The 25,108-nt window shown below is 46.4% G+C and overlaps 1 protein-coding gene across 1 annotated transcript in view; it reads left to right on the top strand.

Moving 5' to 3' along the window:
• PAMR1 (peptidase domain containing associated with muscle regeneration 1) overlaps positions 1–25,108 on the top strand; it is a 107,284-nt gene that overhangs the window by 15,969 nt on the left and 66,207 nt on the right. Inside the window, exons 2-4 of the mRNA XM_088459027.1 lie at positions 2,943–3,119; positions 6,546–6,674; positions 13,488–13,602. Of these exons, the coding sequence (XP_088315153.1) occupies positions 2,943–3,119; positions 6,546–6,674; positions 13,488–13,602 (421 nt within the window). The remainder of the gene's footprint in view (positions 1–2,942; positions 3,120–6,545; positions 6,675–13,487; positions 13,603–25,108) is intronic.

The following is a 25,108-nucleotide window of genomic DNA, read 5'->3' as shown; positions in this document are numbered from 1 at the left end:
CACTCATATTAGCAGGCATTCGCTATTTTGCGAACACATGAATTTCGGCCGCACTGACTGGTTCGCGCATGCGTATAACGATCCGTGCACATGCGCAGTTGGGCAAACATCGCTCAGAGCGAACGAGCTGCCGCTTACGAGTGGCTCTGAATCAGGCCCAATGTCTCCTCCTATTTTTTGGAGGTGGTGCTTGATTTGAGCAAATTTGTCTTCAGAGCCCATTTTACTGTTTAATTACTGAGCCAAACCTGAACCCAAATGCTACATTATAGGCAGCAGTTCTGCAGGATCATCTACAAAATGTGGGAGAGCCTGCGCAGTGGCTGATCTGTGGGACGGGTTCTGTATACTGTAGCTAGCGTGTCTGTACACAAGCCAGTAAATCCACCATGCTCCCTGGCTTTCATTACCCTGCAGTGAGTTGCCATGTTAGGAGAGAGTTGTCAGTAGAGCAGATGCAGAGTGACTGACAGCTTTGCAGACATGCTGTACAGAAATGCTCCGTGTGAATTGGTTGTAATACACACGGGTAGGGGCAGTAATGACTCAGATAACCACATATGCAGCTTTTTGACCTGCAACTTATGCCATAAGAAATCTGCCCTAGTGATGTGGGAGGAGCTGTATGGAATGGGCAGTAATGGTGCGTACACACTACACGATATGCTCCCTGAGCGATATCGTGTAGTGTGTCCCCGGCAGGCTGTGCTCAATGTCGTTCATGACATTGAGCACACCAGCTGAACGATATCATTAACGATATCGTTCAGCGCCGGGCTCTCTCCCCCATTCCCCAACATGCAGCAACCTGACGAGGTCGTCAGATTGTGCTGCATGTTCAGGCGATGGACCATGTCGGAAACGATCAGCGGGAGTGCGCATCGCTGGTAGTTTCCGACATAAAAGTGCACGATTTGTGCACGATTACTGAGCGATTGCACGATTACGATGTCGTAATCGTGCAGTCGCTCAGTAATATCGCCCAGTGTGTACCCACCATTACACTTTATTTTTCAACAGTGCTGCAGCAGAATGTCACAGTGACACAGGACAGTATTTTACCTTCACAGTATGCATAAACACTTAGCTTTTTTCGACTTCCGTTGTGGTTCATATACAAACTCGGATGCACGTATTCAATTAGGTGCAAAAAGCCGCGCTTGGCGAAAAGCGCTCGCATGGATAAGTTAACGCCGCATTTGCCAGTTTTGATGCAATCTTTTTGCATACTTTCTCAATGCACGCGTTAGCTTTTTGCCCTATCCAATTACAATGCACGCAGAAATGCAAATAGTGCGATAATTGCATATGGCGAAACTAGCGAAAAGTACAGCACATTTTGGGGAAATCAGTCTGTACCCCATAAAAAAGCCTAACTGACACTGGAAATCAATATAGAAGAGTATTAATAGCCTCAATAAAAGTGTTTTAAGTAAAATGGCTGTTATATGCATATGTGCATAAGTGTGGAAAAATTATATAAAGCAATTTCTTTTGGAAAAATAATTGCTGTAGTTAAAATTGGGGGTACATTAAAATGGGTGCTAGAAAATGTAAAATACACCTGCTGCACCCTCCTGCAATCCTAAAAGTACCTGTCCCATCCATTCAGGCCCCCGAAATACCCGACCCAGTACCTTAAACCCATTTTCCAACACTTTTTACACTTTCACCCAAAAATGACATGTCATTATTAGGTTGAATCAAGCTAATTTGAATATTTGTTTGCTTACTTAGTAATTAGGAGAAGTGTCCAAAGGGTTCTGAACCAAGTACCCACATTTGTAGCCAAAAATAGAGATTTTGCACATTTTATCACCTGCTCTGAGATGGTGAAAATTTTTCGCTGGTTTCTGCCTATGGGACGTTCGCACATGTGAACACTCTGGCAATTGGATAGCGCAATACGTGCGAAAAGTTTGCACTGGTGAACGCTTTTTGAGAAACGCAACTTTTCGTACTTAATTGAATACGGACCATAGTCTGCCCTCTAGGCTGTTTTAGCTGGACGCCATGCCCTGCCTGATTTTAAAGCGCCAAAATACGTCCTGCACTCTGCCGGCGCCCTGCTAAAATAGTCTACCGGGTGTTCGGGTGCTGTCCCCATCTGTGGGCTGCAACATCCCGCAGGGGGGAAAAATTGTGGTGCATTTGCACAACATCTATTCACAGTGTGGGGAGAGCTTGAGGGCAGCCTAGCATGTCCATTAGTGCTGGGTACACCCCCAAGTCTGACCAAAAGGGGACACATCTTAAGGATATGCTCCCTATTGTCATGGCCACGCCCCTTTCAGCTCTGACTCTTCATATGGTACGGCGCCCTACAGGTTGCTGAGCCAAGAATTAACACTACACAGATATATAAGTGTCGCGTATCAAAGGAATCCGCACAGTCTGCTGGGCGTCCTAGTTGTATCGCATTGCGACTTGGACACATTTTCGACAAAGAACAGTCGCCTAATGCTAGCAGAGTTGCTCGAGACCTGGCGGCTAGCTCACGCCAGGCAAGTCGCGCTGCGTGCCGTATTGAGGCCAGATGTATCAGGACAGATCTATATTACTATAGTTTGAGGGTTGGATGAATGAATACTCCACAATTTTACCCTTTACCTGCAGCAGAACGGCCAGGATCACCCCCTGAATGTACCTACGTCTGCAGGATTGTGGAGGAGAATTTGCATGGTGGAAAGTGTAATAACGACCCCACAATATTTGCCCCAAAGACCATAGAGGATGAATCCCGTTTACCGGCATCCCCTGAGCGTCCGCCCAGATTCATCCAGCAGGAGATGCAAACCGTTTCCTCAGAACCGTGGGCTCCCGGTATACAAGGCGGAATTTGCAGATGCATAGGAGCATGATGTTGTTAGAGGGCTCATGCTGCCTGCTGGGGGCGCTTATTCCATATTCATAGGTGACCATTACTGTCTTTGCTTTTCTAGAATACACCGTAATCAATGAAAACTGCCCCGGGGCTGAGTGGAACATCATGTGCCGTGACTGCTGTGAATATGACCAGGTGGAGTGCGTGTGCCCGGGGGGCAATAAGAAAGTGGGGTACACCATCCCCTGTTGCCGGAATGAGGACAACGAGTGTGACTCCTGTCTCATACACCCAGGTACCGAGTCAGGGCATTGGTAGTGTATTGGGGTAAGACATGAAAATGAAAGTATGTCACCTAAGCGAGTGGATTAGACAGTCCCTTATCTAATTTGTAGACTGTTACTTGTGCGTTGCTGAAAGCTCTCTTTATTCATGAATATTGTATTTAGAAACCAGTAATCTCTTTACAATCAGTGTATTATTTTTAACTACGTCATGTTTTTTTTACAGTTAGATCTGGTTTCAGTGTTCTGATTGGTCTAGAGAGTGGCATTTAATTAAAGTCTATTGGCTAGTAGATGTTCATACACATTGGCGTAGATAAACTGCTCTCTGATTGGCTGAAAGAGGGAGTTTCCTTCCTGCTGTAATCAGCAGGAAGGAAACTCCAAACCAGCAGCTCCCTTACAGAATGATCTATGACGTAATGTGGCTGTCATTCTAATAATAATTTATTATCATTATTATAAGGCCATTAACCGAATTACACCAACATACATCTCTTCACTCATCTCAAAATATCTCCCAACCCGACCTCTCCGCTCAGCACAAGATCTGCGTCTCTCATCCCCACGCACTACTTGCTCCCATTCACGGTTACAGGACTCCCACTCTATGGAATGCCTTACCACGCACAATAAGACTTTCCTCTAGTCTTCAATCCTTCAAGCGTTCCCTGAAAACTCCCCTCTTCAGACAAGCTTATCAGATTCCAGAACCGACCACATAACCTTCATAGCTTCCATATCTTATTACATCCCCTCTCACAGTCCACACATAACCTCACACATTGTCTTTCTTTCACATACTCCTGACATTTGGCCGACATTCCTGTGTGACTGGATCATGCAGCCCACCAAGAAACTCTGCATTCTGGCTGGACCACTATGCAATATATATAGCACCTATCCTTGTGTATTAATGCCAATTTCCTTATAGATTGTAATCTTGCAAGCAGGGCCCTCTTGCCTCTATGTCTATCTGTTATTACCCTGTTTTGTTCTATAAATGTTTTCAATTGTAAAGCGCAACAGAATATACTGCGCTATATAATAAACTGTTAATAAATAAATAAATTATAACACCGATCTTGACATACACACTAGCTTTGAGTCGTAAAGTATCCGTCTGCATAGGCTGCTAGTTTTGTAGTTGGCGATGTTGATTCTTGCATCATTGCCCTGCGCCCATCTACAGTCAGGTGCATAAATATTGGCACATTGACAGAATTTTCATATCTTGGCCTCTATTCACCACCACAATGGCTTAGAAATGAAACAAACAAGATGTGATTTAACTGCAGACTTTCAGATTTAATTTGAGGGTAATTACATCCAAATCATGTGAACGGCGTAGGAATTACAATGGTTTTTATATGCGCCTCCCACTTTTTAAGGGGCCAAAAGTAATGGGCAGGGCCGTAGCTAGGGTAGTGCGGCCGGTGCCATCACACAGGGCACCACAGGTCAGGGGGCGCTGTTTGGGCCTGTAAAATTTCTGTTTATTATCATTCTTCCTTGTAGCTTCCTCTTACTTCATCCCCAGGTTCTCCTGGAGTCTCCTATCTCTTCCCTGGCCCTTCCACATGAAGCCATGGCCCTTTTTTGGGTGCATTATGTCCCTTTGAAAAATGAGGGGGGCACCAATGCTTTCTGGCACAGGGCACCAAAAAGTCTAGTTTCGGCTCTGGTAATGGGACTAAACTCAAAAGCTATTTGATGGACAGGTATGGGCTATTCCCTCATTATTTCATTATCAATTAAGCAGGTAAAAGGTCTGGAGTTGATTCTAGGTGTGACATTTGCATTTGGAATCAGTTGCTGTCGACTCTCAATATGAGATCCAAAGAGCTGTCACTATCAGTGAAGCAAGCCATCATTAGGCTGAAAAATCAAAACAAACCCATCAGAGAGATAGCAAAAACATTAGGTGTGGCCAAATCAACTGTTTGGCACATTCTTAAAAACAAAGAATGCACCGGAGAGCTCAGCTACACCAAAAGACCCGGAAGGCCACGGAAAACAACTGTGGTGGATGACAGAAGAATTATTTACCTGGTGAAGAAAAACCCCTTCACGACAGTTGGCCAAATCAAGAACACTCTCCAGGAGGTAGGTGTATATGTGTCAAAGTCAACAATCAAGAGAATACTTCACAAGAGTGAATATAGAGGGTTCACCACAAGATGTAACCCATTGGTGAGCCACAAAAACAGGAAGACCAGATAAGAGTTTGCCAAACAACATCTAAAAAAGCCATTACAGTTCTGGAACAACATCCTATGGACAGATGAGACAAAGATCAACTTGTACCAGAGTGATGGTAAGAGAAGTAAAGGAACTGCTCATGATCCAAAACATACCACCTCATCAGTGAAGCATGGTGGTGGTAGTGTCATGGCGTGGGCATGTATGACTGCCAATGGAACTGGTTTCCTTGTATTTATTGATGATGTGACTTCTGACAAGGGCAGCAGAATGAATTCTGAAGTGTTTCGGGCAATATTATATGTTCATATTCAGTCAAATGCTTCAGAACCCATTGGACGGCGCTTCACAGTGCAGATGGACAATGACCCGAAGCATACTGCAAAAGCAACCAAAGAGTTTTTTAAGGTTAAAAAGTGGAATGTTATGCAATGGCCAAGTCAATCCCCTGACCTGCAGTTAAAGCACATCTTGTTTGTTTCATCTCAAAGCCATTGTGGTGGTGAATAGAGGCCAAAATATGAAAATTCTGTCAATGTCCCAATATTTATGCACCTGACTGTATATGCTAGATATACAGATATACAGTTAGAACTGAAAACACAGTGTACCGAAGCAGCGTTGCTTAGGCACAAAGAGCGCATCGTTACCGTCCATAAATGACGCCTTGCACAACATGACTACAAAAAATGATAGATGGAACATAACAGTAACCCATAAGTTAAAGCAAATGTTCGAAATATTTATAACTCAGGACATTCATGGGGATTCAGTATTTTGGCAAGTGATACATTATTGCATGTAGAGATACTCTGACAGAAATATTTATGTAACGTGTGCACATATGGAGTTTATATTGGGTGGTCTGTCTTTAATACTGAAATGTTGACAGAGCCGGTGGAAGTTAATAAACAGTTATAGAGATTCCAAGAGCTGACCTGCATCTATAAGGTTCTCTACGGGATGTCTTCCAGCGAGACCAAACCTGTCCCCGGCTGACATTAATCCTTAAATTGCCTTCAAACCTTGATGTCGCCGACCCTCTGGGTCTGCGGTTGCCTTTCTAGTGTACCGGTATCATTGCGGCAAGGAGCGTCAGTCTGCTCTCTTGCATTTTGCAAGGTTTACGTGCGTTGCTGCACAGATTGTTTGCCTCTACCTATCATTGTTTGAGCGGCAGAAAGGACCCTCCTGATGACTCATAAGACCCTCACCTCTCCCTCCTCTTGCCCCAGGTTGCTCTATATTTGACAACTGCAAGTCCTGCCATAATGGATCGTGGGGAGGCATGCTGGACGACTTCTACGTGAAGGGCAGTTACTGCGCTGAGTGCCGCATTGGCTGGTATGGAGGAGACTGCATGAGTAAGTAACGTCCAAGTTCGGTATTTAGAAATTGCGGTAGTGGATCTTGGTTTAGTAAATGTCAAGAAGGTGTGTGAGTGAGGGGGTGAGGGGAGGGGAGAGGTGAGAGAGAGGTGGTGAGGAACGAGAGAGCGAGACACAGAGGGAGGAGGCGGTGAGACGTGGAAAGACAGGGAAGGAGTGAGAGCGAGAGACAGAGGGAGGAGGTGAGATGTGGAAGGAGAGAGAGGAGGGGGTAGTAAGAAGGGGATGAGGGTGTGAGTGAGGGAGGGAGGTATAAAAAGGGTATAGAGGGGAGGGAGAGAGAGAGGGAGGGAGAGGGAGGATAAGGAGAGCGAGGGAGGGAGGGGAAGAGGGAGGGAGGGAGAGGGAGGGAGGGGGAGAGGGAGGGAGGGACAGAGGGGGGGATAAGGAGAGCGGGAGGGAGGGGAAGAGGGAGGAAGAGAGGGGAGGGATAGGGAGGGAGGGATAGGGAGGGGGGGAGAGAGAGAGGGAGGGAGGGGGATATGGAGGGAGAGAGGGGGGGATATGGAGGGAGAGAGGGGAGGGAGGGCGAGGGAGAGAGGGGGGGGAGGGGGAGAGGGAGGGGGAGAGGGAGGGAGAGAGGGAGGGAGGGAGAGAGGGGGGATAGGGAGGGGGAGGGAGAGGGAGGGAGAGGGGGGGATAGGGAGGGAGGGAGAGAGGGGGGGGATAGGGAGGGAGAGAGAGGGGGAGGAAGGGAGAGGGAGAGAGGGAGGGAGGAAGGGAGAGGGAGGGAGGGGGAGAGAGGGGGGATAGGGAGGGAGAGAGGGAGGGAGGGTGAGAAGGGGGAGATTGGGAAGCAGAGAGGGGGAGAGGGGGGGAGAGGGAGAGGGGGGGAGGGAGAGGGGGGGATAGAGGGGGGGATAGGGAGGGGGAGAGGGAGGGAGAGGGAGGGAGGGAGAGAGGGGGGATAGGGAGGGAGGGAGAGAGGGGGGAGGGAGAGGGAGGGAGGAAGAGAGGGGGGGGATAGGGAAGGAGAGAGGGGAAGAGGGAGGGAGGGAGAGAGGGGGGGAGGGGGAGAGTGGGGGATAGAGAGGGGGGGGAGAGAGGGAGGGAGGGGGGATAGGGAGGGGGAGGGAGAGGGAGGGGGGAAGAGGGAGGGAGGGAGGGGGGGATAGGGAGGGAGAGAGGGGGGGATAGGGAGGGAGAGAGGGAGGGAGGGTGAGAAGGGGGAGATTGGGAAGCAGAGAGGGGGAGAGGGAGGGAGAGGGGGGGGTAGAGGGAGAGGGGGGGAGTGAGAGGGGGGGATAGAGGGGGGAGAGAGGGGGGATAGGGAGGGGGAGGGAGGGAGGGAGAGAGGGGGGGAGGGAGGGAGAGAGGGGGGGAGGGAGGGAGGAAGAGAGGGGGGGATAGGGAAGGAGAGGGGGGGAGAGGAGAGAGGGGGGGAGAGGGAGGGAGGGGGAGAGTGGGGGATAGAGAGGGGGGGGAGAGAGGGAGGGGGGATAGGGAGGGGGAGGGAGGGAGAGAGGGGGGAAGAGGGAGGGAGGGAGAGAGGGGGGGATAGGGAGGGAGGGAGGGAAAAATGAATGTGTGACCAGGCTTCGTGTCTGTATATCCCTAGCTTATTATTAGCATTTATTTATATGGTGCCACAAGTGTTTCGCAGCGACTTACACAGTACATAAATAAGTAATAAGCTTATATACACTCCTATGTGTTTTTATCATTTCCATTTGTAAAACCTGCTGTTACTGAATGTGTTACACATATTTACAATTAATGCCCTTTAAATAGGGTTAGTGAGTTAAATGTATAGATTTATTATTGTTAAATCTCCGGTGCCAACGCTTATGTGGCTGTGACGTGTTAGATGTAAGTAAGGCCGAACTTCCTGACTCTTCAGTGCCCAATGATTTGTGATTTGCTATTTTTCTATGGGTAATTCTGAAATACTTTTTGTGGTTACTTTTTTTGTGACCCCTTTTGGGCAGATTGAGATCAGTGCAAGGTCCCGCTGGAGGCTTGCGTGATTCCTGGCAGTGTGTGCGCCTGGGTGTTGCGGTAAGTAAAACGCTGCTTATTTTTGTTTGCACCTTTATAACTGTGCGAGCAAAAATCAGCCAAGTTTCTTACCTGTGAGATCACGCGAGGCTCCCGTGGGACTAACGTGCTCCTGCCCCTAGACGTAGGATTGTACGGGGTAATCCAAGTTTAGTAACCACACAAAAAAAAAAAAAAAATAGAAATAAACTGTCCAAACCACGAGATTCCTATACTTGCCTCCATATTTCAGGAAAAACGCGCCGCTGCATCTGAGCAGCTTATTTCTGAAAAATTCACGGTGATGGTGATCTACAGATATGTCCTATTGCACTGCAAACGTGCGCATGCATCGCACCATGTGATTAGCCGCAGTCGTGTGGCACGCTGCGCCATGCCGGTCGCTGCGTTCGCACCATGCAATACTACGGAGTTGCGGGTGCGAACGCAGCGCACATATCCGTTTTAGGGTACGCGACTCACGCCATGCGTGGCGCAATTTGCCGCACAAACGGCAAAGATACAAGAGGACACATCTGTATGTAGAAATGATCAATGCAGACAGGGACCGGGGGGGGGGGGGGGATGGGATGGGGAGTTTCCTCCGGAATTGCGGGGTTCACAATATGGGTTATTCTTTTGGCTGGGGTTCGCTAATATGTTATTCACTAAATAACTATGGAATAAACGCCATCATTTGTTATCAGAATGGGATTGTTCTTCCCCTTTTTTTTTTTCTTTCAATGTTGATAATTGTCTTATGTTTACCCTCTGTCATTTCTGGCAGTTGATAAGGCCGCGTTTGTTGCAGCGTTGCGGTTAGTCAGAGCGCCCAGGAATGAGCGCAACACAACAAGTTGTTCCTCTTTGTCCTTCCCCTTTACAGAACGCAGCACGTTACCTGCACGCTCACATAGTGACGGACCATTAATTAGACTGTTTCACCATTCAGGCCAGGCAGAAGGATCCTTTTTAATTGCTCTGTATTCTCACCGCTAATTACACTTCATCTGGCTGCCAGTGAGTCTGTGCTGGCACAGGATGAGAAGAGGCTTTAGGCGGCACGGTGCCCACATTTCACCGTCTGCTCACGATGCCAAATCTCTGGGCACTAAGTAAATGGGATGTCACCGTTCCATCACATGCGCAAATGTATTAAACTATGAGCAGAGTGTCAATAATTAGTCCCATTTTCTTAGCATTTTCCTTTAGAAGGTTATTTTCCAGCTGTGAATACTTATGAATTAGCAGTCACTGTTCATTTAGAGCTTTTTAATCCAAAAGTGTTGTTAATCAAACAATAATTATTAAATATCAATTTATTCCCGTCGCTGGGCACAGTATATAAACTTCACAAACCCACATGGTGTGGATCATCCAATGTTTAGGAGGTGATGTGTAATACAACATACAAGCTGCCGGTAAAGTAACCATAAAGGTGCCGCTGGGCCTATTTGGAGTTATCCTGGACTCTTCCCTCTTTTCAAACCACACATTCAGCACCTCACGCAGTCCTCTCCAAAATATTTCCAGGATCAGACCCTCACCCTGTAGGCAACTCTCATCCACTCACTGGCATCTCCAGATTGGACTTCTGTAACCTCCTCTTATCTGGCCTCCCCAACTCCCACCTCTCTACTCTTCAGTCTGTCCTCAATTCTGCTGCTCGGCTCATCTTCCTCTACAAACGTTCTACATCTGCCTCCCCTCTCCGACAAGCCCTACACTGCCTCCCCTTTACCGTTCAGAACCCAATTCAAGGTTCTTACGCTCACTTACAAAGCCCTCACCCAATCCTCTCCCATTTACATCTCGGATCTCATCTCACTTCAAACTCCTGCCCGCCCACTTCTCTCAACAAATGCACGCCGCCAGTCCTGCCAATTTATTACTTCCTCCCACTCCCGCCTCCAAGATTTTGCCCGCGCTGCTCCCCACCTTTGGAACTCTCTCCCTCTCCCTATCAGACTCTGCACCTCTCTACAAATGTTCAAACGGGCTCTCAAGACCCACTACTTCATCAAAGCCTTCCAGCACTCATCCTGACCTGCTGCTCCTTCCTCACTGTTTGCCCCATCTATGTCACCCCTATCTGTCTGCCCTTCCCCATTAGAATGTAAGCTCTTGCGAGCAGGGCTCTCTACCCTCATGTGCTTCTCCTTCCCTCACTCATATGATTGTCTACGCCTAACACTTGGTTGCTGACTCCCTGCTGCTTAATTGAGTGTTATAATCACTATTGCAGCAATGTTTATAAATTATGTCCTTGTCCTGCATTGTTTTGTACTATAAGTTGCTTTTTTCTTGTTTGCTCATTTGTTTATGTACTTTGTGAGGCGCTGAGGAACCCTTGTGGTGCCATATAAATATAGGATAATAATATTTCTACTCAGGTGGGAGCACTCTCCATAAATATACCCTGCTCCTACCTTGCTGGGATTGCGGGTCTGACTTTGTAAACGGGAACTTTTCATTTCGGCTTCATTAGTTGCTGGAAATTATTCAGGAGAGAGAGGGACGTAATGACCTTATATTTAATGTGTTACTATCTAAAATTTTCATGTCTTTATCTCATTGGTGAAAATGGGAATATGAATGTCCTTTCCCACCTCAAGTGGACCTGGAAGATGCAAAAAGCCTCCCACTGACTGTACAGGACAGTGACCACCAAGACCTCCTGGGTCGCTGGGAGATCTGTCTGGCACTAGGCGGCATGGACATGCCTCTTTGTGGTGCCATGCCGAAGAGTTTAATGTTGGGAAATAGTAAAATTCTGGTAGGGCATGCTGGCATGTGTAGTCCCCCCAGCTGCTGGAGTGCTATACTGTGCTAAACCCTTCTGTAGAGTCTGGTGTTTGAAGTATAAATAGACACACAGTTAATGTTTTTGGTTCTCTGGGGGGCATAGTGTATCCGATGATAAACAGCGAGGGCCGCTATCACCCTTAACGATCCCAGAACGTGTCTATACGGCATATTTTTGGGTTTATGTTATTTATAGTAAATCTATAAACCTTTCATGAACTGCACTATTAAACTCACACCCATCTTCCCTGAGGGATTAAGGAAGATGTAGCGTTCCAATTGGCCTGCTGGCTTGGGCCCCCTAATAGTGGTACCTGTTACCATGGCAACTGCCAAAACCCCCACACACAAAACTCAGACGGCAGCTTCTCCATTTTCATTAAGGTTTCAACAGCAGAGGAGGATCGGCAGCGTGGGGAGGGCGCTTTAACCCCTGTAGTGCTGGGAAACCTGCTGCAATTGTCCAATTATATTGTGTCCAGGTCCAGTTTATGGCCTGATTTTAATATATGAATTATATACACGGCGTATCCAACAAAGCCCAAGGAACAATTACAAACAGCATTTATTTTAAGTCTTTCTGTACGGTGTTACATGTATTACTGTCTGCAGATGCTACAACTTTTAATTAGAGATGTTGGGAACAGCTGCTCATCGTTTCTGCAACTGGGAATTCACTGGAATTGCTAAAATTACCATTCGTTGTAAAAAAAAAAAAAAAAATAGAGGTAAAATGAAAAAAGTCACACGGGTTCAACCATAATGGTTTGTATGTGATCGAGCAGGCTCACAAATGTCGTTTAAATGGATACATTTAAACTGGTGTTAACAGTGCACTTTGCTCGCAAATGGCGAATTTCGCAGTTTGAAATAAAATTGCATATTTATTTTTTGTTATTTCTAAGCATTTAGGCCTGAACTGTAAATATAACGTGACCCTCGAATATGATATGCAGATGAAAGCTTGGACCAAAAATGTTAACATCTTCGCCGTCATCAAAGTAGTAAAATTTGTTCGAATTTCAAACTGGTTTGCAATTTCCGTACGCCTCCACGCAGAGCTGAAAATGTCAGTGATTGGGTGGGTTATACTATACGTTTCTTGGCGGTACTGTGAGCTGTACGGTGCCAAACCCCACCACACACAGCTACACTGTTCTAATATGCAGAAATAGGCGTACTTGTGTAATAAAACAAAAAAAATCTGTATACCTTTAATTCCGAGTCTTAGAATTGGCTTGGTAAGAACACTCTATGGGATTTTTTGCAGGTCTGGCTGGAAATGTGCCTAAATTACTGCTCTCTTCCTCACCGTTTGTACCTGATGTTAAGGTGCCTATACAGGGGGGTGATCTGGCCTCTCTGTATCACCGACCAGGGTGTGAATATCTGTTAGATGTGTAATATTTTATTATTGATTATCGATAATGCATGCATCTGTATGGACAAAACTGTGATCTCATACATTAGCAAAGAAAGTATATTTGGCTCAGTCTATCAAAGAGTTACACTCCTATTCAGAACTCTGCCATTTAGCTGTTTTGTGTTCATGTCATTTGTGGCCAATTATGTTAACAGCTATCTAATTGATGACGGTATCTATGGGCTGCTTAAATACTCTGCGCCGTGAGGAGAACACAAATAAAGCATGTAATTTCCCTATTACATGCTTTTGTGTGTTTGAGTGTTTTTATTATATAGGATAAAATACTTTTTTCCTGTACAAAGTGCATCTGGAATTGTCTCTGCTGGATACGATAGACATAACTAAGAGTAGTACAGTAGTGTGACCAGGAGAGGGTGCTGCTCCTCACACAATAAATATAACCCACTCTGCCAGGCCCTAGACACAAAGTTAAAATGAAAGAAAAATAAAAAGAGCTGCTGTGAGATACTATGTAATGTAAGCCGATGGCATGGGGCGGCAGGAATTTTGTACTTTATCCGGGCAGGGGACTGTTTTGCCGATAAGATGGTTTGATTATATGTTCTTCTGTTCTACCATAGGATGTGGGGAGGTAATACAAGCTGCTCGCGGAGAGATCATGCTGGAGAGTTACCCGTTTAATGCCCGCTGTGAATGGAGCATCCAAGTCTCGCCCGAATATTCCGTAGAGCTCAGGTAGAGAATGCACTTATCCCGACATGCTGTACGACAATCTGTCTAGGAAATACATAACTGGCGCTGGCTCCAGGGACATCCCCCAGGTGTAAGGCTGCCAACCGTGGTGCGAGTAACGGTACTGTCTGACCTCAAACAACGAGGGGATTATTTTTGTTCCGTGTGACAGAGGATAACCAGTGTCAGTGCGCCGTGTGCGGTGCACTATAGTTAAACGTGTATTCATAGTGCATTGTGTTACACACTGGATAGGGCATATAGTAAGTTCTGTGAAGCTCATGGTATGTCAAAACATTGTGCAATGAACGTGTGTCCTTATCATTGGGCCTATGCAGCTGTTTTATCCCTAACAAAATACCAGCGCCCCAGCGATGCTGAGCAGCAGCTGTAAGGGGGAGTCTTACCTCTTTGCCAACCAGTCCTGCTGGCACCTGCGCATATGTGACCCGGCTTTACCAGTTCAGTCGCACATGCTCTGTGGTCTGGGAGACTGAAATTTCAGTTCTACTTCTGTCAGGTCAAATTTGATGGGTTTGTGTGGGGGGCTCGAATGCTAAATGGATGACATAAGGGGACGGTGACACCTAGGATGAGAAGAATCCACGCACTGGCTGTACCCCACATACATAGGGGTTCCAAGTATATGTGTAAGTGGCGAAAAGTATCCCGGGCCTCCCTTGGCTGCCCAGTGGTGGTGGTGATCATCGGGTAAGTTGGGGCTACGGCTACATCCAACCATTAACGGTCTTGATTGCGCCAGATTATAGTGGGAGTGGAAATTGTGACTGTGTGGTGTAATAGCTTCCTATTGGTCTGTGCGGCCACACCCCTCCAAGGCTGCTCACACTGCCCTGCCCCTTTGCTAAGTCTAAGAGCCTGAATCAGAGATGTACACTAACCTGATTGTTGGAGCACATCTCTGATTGTTGGAGCACTTCAATGATTGTTGGAGCACTTCTCTGATTGTTGGAGCACATCTCTAATTGTTGGAGGACTACGCATGCACAGGATGTGTACTGTGCATGTGCAGCCCTCAATCTGCGAGACTGCTTGCAGTGTCTCCCAGCTGCAGCTTGAATCACAGGGGCAGAGTGGGGACGTTCCTGGCCAGCATTTCCGGACACAGGGATGTATCGAGAGGGACAAAGCCAGAGTCTGCATCGGTGGACATAGATTTCTTGGCCTCGCAAGTAATCTTACTCAGCCTGGCCAAAGGGTCAGCCATCGCGACCAATGACTGTGATGGTGATCCGATGCCTTGCTGCATCTCAGATTCAGCAAGGAGAGGTCTTTTTCCTTCAGACACCTCCTGCTGCATTTACATTTCGTTGGGTGGTATTGCACAGCCTCATCTGTGCGGCTCTGCAATACTGTCCATCTCTGCATCGGGCCCTAAATTCCTTAACGTACGCGAGCACACATTCACACCACTGTTACTTTCTCCAGTTTTCAATTAACCTGCCAGTATGTGTTTTGGAAAGTGAAAAAAAACTGGAACACCTGGGGGAAATAGGGATGGACATTGGTGGGTTAAACATCGATGGGCATCATTGGTGCACAGCAATGATGTCATAACATCATTAATGACATCAATGCTAAGCACCAATGCTGTGGGGAATGGCAGGCAGCAAGCCACTCAGGGAAAGGGTGGGCTTAGTGGGGTAGCTGGGGGCGTGGCTAAGCTCAGTACCTCTGTTGCGAGTGAAAAAAAAAAAAAAAGCATTGCTGCCTCTAAGCCATCAATGGCCGAGAACCCTTGGATCTCCACTATCGATGGCAAACCATCAAATGGTTATCCCTAGGGAGAACATACAAACTCTACACAGATGAACCAAGACTGGCTTAATGTTGTGAGGCAGTAATGCTAAACATTACGCTACTATGCTGCCCCACACAATAATGAACATTTATAATATCTTGGTGCATAAAAACTAGTCTAGATTAATAAAAAAAATGATATATATATAATGTGTGTTGTAAATTTACTTTCCTGTATTTTGGTTCTGTACCTTCCTGGTACAGTGTGTGCCAGCACTTTAACATGTTACAAAAACTGTCGGTAGCAAGATATATACGTGTACGTTTTCCTTGCTCCGGAGGAGCATTAATGGCCCCATGGTGTCTGCAGAATTATGCATGGCATTGTGAGTCATTAATGAGGAAAGTGGTCATGTCGCCTCTCCTGGGGTCCGCATTCTGCTGTGTAAAGTCACTGTCCATCTTCTGAATTGTTACTGCATCGTCTGAGACATTTCAGCAAGAGAGGTATTAATTCCACGTGCCACCTGCGTGTTTCAACATTTCCTGTCTGCTGCTGACTGCAGTGCGTGTATATACAGAGGAGGGATAAGTGTTACATACAGCAGTGGGGATCAGTGTGTGTATATACAGAGGAGGGATAAGTGTTACATACAGCAGTGGGGATCAGTGTGTGTATATACAGAGGTGGGATAAGTGTTACATACAGCAGTGGGGATCAGTGTGTGTATATACAGAGGAGGGATAAGTGTTACATACAGCAGTGGGGATCAGTGTGTGTATATACAGAGGAGGGATAAGTGTTATATACAGCAGTGGGGATCAGTGTGTGTATATACAGAGGAGGGATAAGTGTTATATACAGCAGTGGGGATCAGTGTGTGTATATACAGAGGTGGGATAAGTGTTACATACAGCAGTGGGGATCAGTGTGTGTATATACAGAGGCGGGATAAGTGTTACATACAGCAGTGGGGATCAGTGTGTGTATATACAGAGGAGGGATAAGTGTTACATACAGCAGTGGGGATCAGTGTGTGTATATACAGAGGTGGGATAAGTGTTACATACAGCAGTGGGGATCAGTCTGTGTATATACAGAGGAGGGATAAGTGTTACATACAGCAGTGGGGATCAGTGTGTATATACAGAGGAGGGATAAGTGTTACATACAGCAGTGGGGATCAGTGTGTGTATATACAGAGGTGGGATAAGTGTTATATACAGCAGTGGGGATCAGTGTGTGTATATACAGAGGTGGGATAAGTGTTACATACAGCAGTGGGGATCAGTGTGTATATACAGAGGTGGGATAAGTGTTACATACAGCAGTGGGGATCAGTGTGTATATATACAGAGGTGGGATAAGTGTTACATACAGCAGTGGGGATCAGTGTGTATATACAGAGGTGGGATAAGTGTTACATACAGCAGTGGGGATCAGTGTGTGTATATATAGAGGCGGGATAAGTGTTACATACAGCAGTGGGGATCAGTGTGTGTATATACAGAGGCGGGATAAGTGTTACATACAGCAGTGGGGATCAGTGTGTGTATATACAGAGGAGGGATAAGTGTTATATACAGCAGTGGGGATCAGTGTGTGTATATACAGAGGTGGGATAAGTGTTACATACAGCAGTGGGGATCAGTGTGTGTATATACAGAGGAGGGATAAGTGTTACATACAGCAGTGGGGATCAGTGTGTGTATATACAGAGGAGGGATAAGTGTTACATACAGCAGTGGGGATCAGTGTGTGTATATACAGAGGCAGGATAAGTGTTACATACAGCAGTGGGGATCAGTGTGTGTATACAGAGGAGGGATAAGTGTTACATACAGCAGTGGGGATCAGTGTGTGTATATACAGAGGAGGGATAAGTGTTACATACAGCAGTGGGGATCAGTGTGTGTATATACAGAGGAGGGATAAGTGTTATATACAGCAGTGGGGATCAGTGTGTGTATATACAGAGGAGGGATAAGTGTTATATACAGCAGTGGGGATCAGTGTGTGTATATACAGAGGTGGGATAAGTGTTACATACAGCAGTGGGGATCAGTGTGTGTATATACAGAGGCGGGATAAGTGTTACATACAGCAGTGGGGATCAGTGTGTGTATATACAGAGGTGGGATAACTGTTACATACAGCAGTGGGGATCAGTGTGTGTATATACAGAGGAGGGATAAGTGTTACATACAGCAGTGGGGATCAGTGTGTGTATATACAGAGGTGGGATAAGTGTTACATACAGCAGTGGGGATCAGTCTGTGTATATACAGAGGAGGGATAAGTGTTACATACAGCAGTGGGGATCAGTGTGTATATACAGAGGAGGGATAAGTGTTACATACAGCAGTGGGGATCAGTGTGTGTATATACAGAGGTGGGATAAGTGTTATATACAGCAGTGGGGATCAGTGTGTGTATATACAGAGGTGGGATAAGTGTTACATACAGCAGTGGGGATCAGTGTGTGTATATACAGAGGTGGGATAAGTGTTACATACAGCAGTGGGGATCAGTGTGTATATATACAGAGGTGGGATAAGTGTTACATACAGCAGTGGGGATCAGTGTGTATATACAGAGGTGGGATAAGTGTTACATACAGCAGTGGGGATCAGTGTGTGTATATATAGAGGCGGGATAAGTGTTACATACAGCAGTGGGGATCAGTGTGTGTATATACAGAGGCGGGATAAGTGTTACATACAGCAGTGGGGATCAGTGTGTGTATATACAGAGGAGGGATAAGTGTTATATACAGCAGTGGGGATCAGTCTGTGTATATACAGAGGTGGGATAAGTGTTACATACAGCAGTGGGGATCAGTGTGTGTATATACAGAGGAGGGATAAGTGTTACATACAGCAGTGGGGATCAGTGTGTGTATATACAGAGGAGGGATAAGTGTTATATACAGCAGTGGGGATCAGTGTGTGTATATACAGAGGTGGGATAAGTGTTACATACAGCAGTGGGGATCAGTGTGTATATACAGAGGAGGGATAAGTGTTACATACAGCAGTGGGGATCAGTGTGTGTATATACAGAGGAGGAATAAGTGTTACATACAGCAGTGGGGATCAGTGTGTGTATATACAGAGGAGGGATAAGTGTTACATACAGCAGTGGGGATCAGTGTGTGTATATACAGAGGCGGGATAAGTGTTACATACAGCAGTGGGGATCAGTGTGTGTATATACAGAGGAGGGATAAGTGTTATATACAGCAGTGGGGATCAGTGTGTGTATATACAGAGGAGGGATAACTGTTATATACAGCAGTGGGGATCAGTGTGTATATACAGAGGAGGGATAAGTGTTAGATACAGCAGTGGGGATCAGTGTGTGTATATACAGAGGTGGGATAAGTGTTAGATACAGCAGTGGGGATCAGTGTGTGTATATACAGAGGAGGGATAAGTGTTACATACAGCAGTAGGGCTCAGTGTGTATATACAGAGGAGGGATAAGTGTTATATACAGCAGTGGGGATCAGTGTGTGTATATACAGAGGTGGGATAAGTGTTATATACAGCAGTAGGGCTCAGTGTGTATATACAGAGGAGGGATAAGTGTTATATACAGCAGTGGGGATCAGTGTGTGTATATACAGAGGAGGGATAAGTGTTAGATACAGCAGTGGGGATCAGTGTGTGTATATACAGAGGTGGGATAAGTGTTAGATACAGCAGTGGGGATCAGTGTGTGTATATACAGAGGTGGGATAAGTGTTATATACAGCAGTAGGGCTCAGTGTGTATATACAGAGGAGGGATAAGTGTTACATACAGCAGTAGGGATCAGTGTGTGTATATACAGAGGCGGGATAAGTGTTAGATACAGCAGTGGGGATCAGTACGTGTATATACAGAGGAGGGATAAGTGTTACATACAGCAGTGGGGATCAGTGTGTGTATATACAGAGGAGGGATAAGTGTTACATACAGCAGTGGGGATCAGTGTGTGTATATACAGAGGAGGGATAAGTGTTACATACAGCAGTGGGGATCAGTGTGTGTATATACAGAGGTGGGATAAGTGTTATATACAGCAGTAGGGCTCAGTGTGTATATACAGAGGAGGGATAAGTGTTACATACAGCAGTGGGGATCAGTGTGTGTATATACAGAGGAGGGATAAGTGTTACATACAGCAGTGGGGATCAGTGTGTGTATATACAGAGGTGGGATAAGTGTTACATACAGCAGTGGGGATCAGTGTGTGTATATACAGAGGTGGGATAAGTGTTACATACAGCAGTGGGGATCAGTGTGTGTATATACAGAGGTGGGATAAGTGTTACATACAGCAGTGGGGATCAGTGTGTGTATATACAGAGGAGGGATAAGTGTTACATACAGCAGTGGGGATCAGTGTGTGTATATACAGAGGTGGGATAAGTGTTACATACAGCAGTGGGGATCAGTGTGTGTATATACAGAGGCGGGATAAGTGTTACATACAGCAGTGGGGATCAGTGTGTGTATATACAGAGGCGGGATAAGTGTTACATACAGCAGTGGGGATCAGTGTGTGTATATACAGAGGAGGGATAAGTGTTACATACAGCAGTGGGGATCAGTGTGTGTATATACAGAGGAGGGATAAGTGTTAGATACAGCAGTGGGGATCAGTGTGTGTGTATACAGAGGTGGGATAAGTGTTACATACAGCAGTGGGGATCAGTGTGTGTATATACAGAGGTGGGATAAGTGTTACATACAGCAGTGGGGATCAGTGTGTGTGTATACAGAGGTGGGATAAGTGTTAGATACAGCAGTGGGGATCAGTGTGTGTATATACAGAGGAGGGATAAGTGTTAGATACAGCAGTGGGGATCAGTGTGTGTATATACAGAGGAGGGATAAGTGTTACATACAGCAGTGGGGATCAGTGTGTGTATATACAGAGGAGGGATAAGTGTTACATACAGCAGTGGGGATCAGTGTGTGTATATACAGAGGAGGGATAAGTGTTACATACAGCAGTGGGGATCAGTGTGTGTATATACAGAGGAGGGATAAGTGTTAGATACAGCAGTGGGGATCAGTGTGTGTATATACAGAGGTGGGATAAGTGTTACATACAGCAGTGGGGATCAGTGTGTGTATATACAGAGGAGGGATAAGTGTTACATACAGCAGTGGGGATCAGTGTGTGTATATACAGAGGAGGGATAAGTGTTACATACAGTAGTGGGGATCAGTGTGTGTATATACAGAGGAGGGATAAGTGTTATATACAGCAGTGGGGATCAGTGTGTGTATATACAGAGGTGGGATAAGTGTTACATACAGCAGTGGGGATCAGTGTGTGTATACACAGAGGCGGGATAAGTGTTATATACAGCAGTGGGGATCAGTGTGTGTATACACAGACGCGGGATAAGTGTTAGATACAGCAGTGGGGATCAGTGTGTATATACAGAGGAGGGATAAGTGTTACATACAGCAGTGGGGATCAGTGTGTGTATATACAGAGGAGGGATAAGTGTTATATACAGCAGTGGGGATCAGTGTGTGTATATACAGAGGTGGGATAAGTGTTACATACAGCAGTGGGGATCAGTGTGTGTATACACAGAGGCGGGATAAGTGTTACATACAGCAGTGGGGATCAGTGTGTGTATATACAGAGGCGGGATAAGTGTTACATACAGCAGTGGGGCTCAGTGTATATACAGAGGTGGGATAAGTGTTACATACAGCAGTGGGGATCAGTGTGTGTATATACAGAGGCGGGATAAGTGTTATATACAGCAGTGGGGATCAGTGTGTGTATATACAGAGGCGGGATAAGTGTTATATACAGCAGTGGGGATCAGTGTGTGTATATACAGAGGAGGGATAAGTGTTACATACAGCAGTGGGGATCAGTGTGTGTATATACAGAGGAGGGATAAGTGTTACATACAGCAGTGGGGATCAGTGTGTGTATATACAGAGGAGGGATAAGTGTTAGATACAGCAGTGGGGATCAGTGTGTGTATATACAGAGGTGGGATAAGTGTTATATACAGCAGTGGGGATCAGTGTGTGTATATACAGAGGCGGGATAAGTGTTACATACAGCAGTGGGGATCAGTGTGTGTATATACAGAGGTGGGATAAGTGTTATATACAGCAGTGGGGATCAGTGTGTGTATATACAGAGGAGGGATAAGTGTTACATACAGCAGTGGGGATCAGTGTGTGTATATACAGAGGTGGGATAAGTGTTATATACAGCAGTGGGGATCAGTGTGTATATATACAGAGGAGGGATAAGTGTTATATACAGCAGTGGGGATCAGTGTGTGTATATACAGAGGTGGGATAAGTGTTATATACAGCAGTGGGGATCAGTGTGTATATATACAGAGGTGGGATAAGTGTTACATACAGCAGTGGGGATCAGTGTGTGTATATACAGAGGCGGGATAACTGTTATATACAGCAGTGGGGATCAGTGTGTGTATATACAGAGGTGGGATAAGTGTTACATACAGCAGTGGGGATCAGTGCGTGTATATACAGAGGCGGGATAAGTGTTACATACAGCAGTGGGGATCAGTGCGTGTATATACAGAGGTGGGATAAGTGTTACATACAGCAGTGGGGATCAGTGTGTGTATATACAGAGGTGGGATAAGTGTTATATACAGCAGTGGGGATCAGTGTGTGTATATACAGAGGCGGGATAAGTGTTACATACAGCAGTGGGGATCAGTGTGTGTATATACAGAGGAGGGATAAGTGTTACATACAGCAGTGGGGATCAGTGTGTGTATATACAGAGGAGGGATAAGTGTTACATACAGCAGTGGGGATCAGTGTGTGTATATACAGAGGAGGGATAAGTGTTACATACAGCAGTGGGGATCAGTGTGTGTATATACAGAGGAGGGATAAGTGTTATATACAGCAGTGGGGATCAGTGTGTGTATATACAGAGGAGGGATAAGTGTTACATACAGCAGTGGGGATCAGTGTGTGTATATACAGAGGAGGGATAAGTGTTACATACAGCAGTGGGGATCAGTGTGTGTATATACAGAGGAGGGATAAGTGTTACATACAGCAGTGGGGATCACTCTGTGTATATACAGAGGAGGGATAAGTGTTATATACAGCAGTGGGGATCAGTGTGTGTATATACAGAGGTGGGATAAGTGTTACATACAGCAGTGGGGATCAGTGTGTGTATATACAGAGGAGGGATAAGTGTTATATACAGCAGTGGGGATCAGTGTGTGTATATACTAGGGATGTGCGCCGGACCATTTTTGCCGGATTTGGATTTGGATTTGGTTCTAATTCGTCGTCCGGCTTTGGATTTGGATTTGGATTTGCCAAACTGCGGTGACTGGCTTTGGATTTGGATTTGGATTTGGATTTGGATTTTTTTACAAAAATTGACAAAAAAAGCTAAAATCACATAAATTGGTCTTTTTTTTCTTCCTAGAGTATTATTAACCTCAATAACATTAATTTCCAGTCAATTTAGACCATATCACAGCTTATAATATTGTTTTCAACATTATTGGCCAAAGGTTGCAGTGAGCTGACTGGTTACTAAGCGACAAAGCAGCGGCACAACGACACAGACACCACAGTATAAAGCACATCTATGACACATTGCCACACAGCAGTGGCAGAAATGAAAAGTAGTGCACCCACCCAGTGGGGTACGGCCAGCAGAGTCACAGTACTTGTTTACAAAGTGGGCTACGGCCCTAGGAGTCACAGTGCACAATCTTATTAGCATTACACCGCACATAGGGCCTGATTCACATTACACCATAAAGTAGTGTCTCTTATTTATGTTACGACACACAGTAGTGCCCCTTTTACACAATGCCCACAGTAGTGACCCTTTTACACAATGCCCACAGTAGCGGTGTCCCTTACACAATGTCCCCCAGCAGTGGTGCCCCCTATGCAGTCCCCTTAGTAGTACGGTCCACTATGCAGTGCCCCCAGTTGAATGCTCCCCAGTAGTATGCCCCCCATTAGCAGGCCCCCCCAGTAGTATGTCCCCCATTAGCAGGCCCCCCCAGTAGTATGCCCCCCATTAGCATGCCACCCAGTAGTATGCCCCCCCAGTAGTATGGCTCCCCCAGTAGTAGGCTGCCCCAGTAGCAGGCCCCCCCAGTAGTAGGCTGCTCCAGTAGTAGCCCCCCCTGTAGTATGGGCCCCCCCTGTAGTATGGCCCCCCCTGTAGTAGGCCCCCCCAGTAGTATGGCCCCCCCAGTAGCAGACCCCCCCCCAGTAGTATAGCCCCCCCCAGTAGCAGGCCCCTCTGTAGTATGGCCCCCCCAGTAGTATTGCCTCCCCCAGTAGCAGACCCCCCCCCAGTAGTGCAGACCCCCCCCAGTAGTATAGCCCCCCCAGTAGCAGGCCCCTCTGTAGTATGGCCCCCCCAGTAGTATAGCCCCCCCCCAGTAGCAGACCCCCCCCAGTAGTGCAGACCCCCCCCCCAGTAGCGCCCCCGGACCTTTGACAAGTAAAAAAATAAAAAAAATAAAACTTACCTGTATCCCCGCTCCTGCGCCGTCCGCTCTGTCACACGCTGAGGAGGGAGCCGGAAGACGGAGCTCATGTGTGAGCTCCAGCCGGCTCCCTCCGTGCAGCAGCCAATGAGAGTCTGTGTGACTCTCATTGGCTGCTGTAACAAACACACAGCTGCCGCTGGCGGCTGTGTGTCTGTGTCTGTGTAGGGCAGAGCGCTATCACTGCGCTCTGCCCTACACGCGAGGAGACCTGATGTCGGATTCTCTAGTGAGAATCCGACATCAGGCGGCCGCCGTTCGGCCCCGAACGGGGATCCGAGTCAGGCGGTGAACACCCGAACAGGGTTCGGGTGGACTCGGATCCCCAATGTTCGGAGCGGTTCGGATTCCACAGAATCCGAACCGCTCATCTCTAGTATATACAGAGGAGGGATAAGTGTTACATACAGCAGTGGGGATCAGTGTGTGTATATACAGAGGAGGGATAAGTGTTACATACAGCAGTGGGGATCAGTGTGTGTATATACAGAGGTGGGATAAGTGTTACATACAGCAGTGGGGATCAGTGTGTGTATATACAGAGGAGGGATAAGTGTTACATACAGCAGTGGGGATCAGTGTGTGTATATACAGAGGTGGGATAAGTGTTACATACAGCAGTGGGGATCAGTGTGTGTATATACAGAGGCGGGATAAGTGTTATATACAGCAGTGGGGATCAGTGTGTGTATATACAGAGGCGGGATAAGTGTTACATACAGCAGTGGGGATCAGTGTGTGTATATACAGAGGAGGGATAAGTGTTACATACAGCAGTGGGGATCAGTGTGTGTATATACAGAGGTGAGATAAGTGTTACATACAGCAGTGGGGATCAGTGTGTGTATATACAGAGGAGGGATAAGTGTTACATACAGCAGTGGGGATCAGTGTGTGTATATACAGAGGTGAGATAAGTGTTACATACAGCAGTAGGGATCAGTGTGTGTATATACAGAGGTGGGATAAGTGTTACATACAGCAGTGGGGATCAGTGTGTGTATATACAGAGGAGGGATAAGTGTTATATACAGCAGTAGGGATCAGTGTGTGTATATACAGAGGAGGGATAAGTGTTACATACAGCAGTGGGGATCAGTGTGTGTATATACAGAGGAGGGATAAGTGTTAGATACAGCAGTGGGGATCAGTGTGTGTATATACAGAGGAGGGATAAGTGTTAGATACAGCAGTGGGGATCA

Source organism: Taudactylus pleione, unplaced genomic scaffold (assembly GCF_031769625.1).
Source record: "Taudactylus pleione unplaced genomic scaffold, aTauple2 ptg000887l, whole genome shotgun sequence".
Classification (NCBI taxonomy): Eukaryota; Metazoa; Chordata; class Amphibia; order Anura; family Myobatrachidae; genus Taudactylus; species Taudactylus pleione.
The sequence above is the reverse complement of the archived record's forward strand: the minus strand, read 5'-3'. Positions and strand labels throughout refer to the sequence as shown.